The sequence below is a fragment of the Gekko japonicus genome, unplaced genomic scaffold (genome assembly GCF_001447785.1).
Source record: "Gekko japonicus isolate JY-2015 unplaced genomic scaffold, Gekko_japonicus_V1.1 scaffold1997, whole genome shotgun sequence".
NCBI classification, from domain to species: domain Eukaryota; kingdom Metazoa; phylum Chordata; class Lepidosauria; order Squamata; family Gekkonidae; genus Gekko; species Gekko japonicus.
The window spans coordinates 112,860-114,291 of NW_015164722.1; the positions used below are offsets into that span (position 1 = coordinate 112,860).

General features: G+C 55.7%; 1 protein-coding gene across 1 annotated transcript in view; it reads right to left on the reverse strand.

Annotated features, from left to right (window-relative positions):
- PLCZ1 (phospholipase C zeta 1) overlaps window positions 1–863 on the reverse strand; it is a gene marked incomplete at its 3' end in the record, with an annotated part of 103,207 nt that extends 102,344 nt beyond the window's left edge. The window contains exon 1 of the mRNA XM_015409589.1: window positions 758–863. Within this exon, the coding sequence (XP_015265075.1) occupies window positions 758–863 (106 nt within the window). The remainder of the gene's footprint in view (window positions 1–757) is intronic.
- Between the last annotated feature and the right edge of the window lie 569 nt (window positions 864–1,432).

A 1,432-nucleotide genomic window follows, 5' to 3' on the forward strand; every position in this document is an offset into this window, starting at 1 on the left:
GCATAGATTTTTCCTTTCGGCAGTTTGCAGCCTGGTAGTAACTCTATGCTGCAATCAGAGTTACGGTGGGGGGGCAGTTCATCGGCTTCAGTTTCCCCAAACACCTCAGCCAAATCATGATAATCCGGGGGGAGGGAATCCAGCTCTTCGGGCGTCAGAACCCCACAAGGGAATGTCACTGATGGAGCTGCGCCCCACGCCTCCACCCACAAGTGAGAACCGCATTTAGGAGACACAAAGTCCACCTTCCCCTCATCCCAGAGGATGTATGGGTTGTGTGAAAACAACCAGGGAGCCCCCAACACCAATGCAAACTGTGAGTCCGGTGTAACAATAAAAGGGCGTTCTTCCCAATGGTCCCCTACACCCAAGCGCAAGGGCATGGATTCATGCAAGCAGGGCTTCATTGGTGCCCCATCCATCTGGGTAAATATGATTGGGGATTTCAAAGGTTTAATCCCCGCTTCCAGTCCCGCAATCACGTTAGGGCTGATTAAGTCCCTCCCGCACCCCGAATCCACCAAGGCTTTCACCCGCACATGGGTGCCCAGTACAGGGTTCATTAGGGACACAGTCACGAAAAAGAGGGAGGGGGGTTCTCTCACCACAATAGGCGCCTCTGAAGCGGAGCCCTGTTGCTGTGCGCCACTCACAACAGGACTTGCTCGTTTTCCGCCGGTTCAGTGTCAGAAGCAGGGGAATCATCCTGGCCCTCTTCCGGGGCTGCTTACAGCGCCTTGGAGAACCGTGGCTTCACCGTGCCCTTTTTCGGAGGAGGAGTAGCCTTGCTTGTCTTTAAGAGTCGACCCGGTACACTCCGCTGCGAAATGCCCCTTTTCGCCGCATCGTAAGCAGAGCCCCATCTTCATGCGCAGTTCCCGGGCAGCCTCCGACAGGCGAGTTGGTTTCGTTTTAGCGGCCGGAGGTTGGGAAGGCCGCCCCCCCTGTAAGCGAGATCCAGGCGGATGGTCTGCAGCCTGCTTTCCGCGTTTTCAGCCTCCTGGATCCACGCCATTAGTGAAACTGGATCCACGGAGCGGAGGACGTTCTCTCGGTTGAGTCCCAGGCGATACATCTCAGCCAAAATATGGTCCGGGCAGTCTCGCAGCTTGGCCGCCTGATTATGGAACTCGGTAGTATAATCCCGGACTGAACGCTTGCCTTGCTTGAAGGTGCGCAGGAAGCCCTTCGCCTTTTGGCTCGCGTTGACATCCTCAAAACGGGCTCGGAGAGCCCACATAAATGCCCTAAGGTTAAACAGTTCGGGGCATCGGTTTGAGTGTAGACCCACGTACCAAGTGGCAGCTGCTCCTTTCAGCCGAGCTGCAATCACATCGATTCTGCCGCTGTCATCGGGGAACAGATGACCGCTCTGTGCCACAAATTTCTGGACTCGAACCGTGAAATACGCTAGGTCGTCAGGGTTTCCATC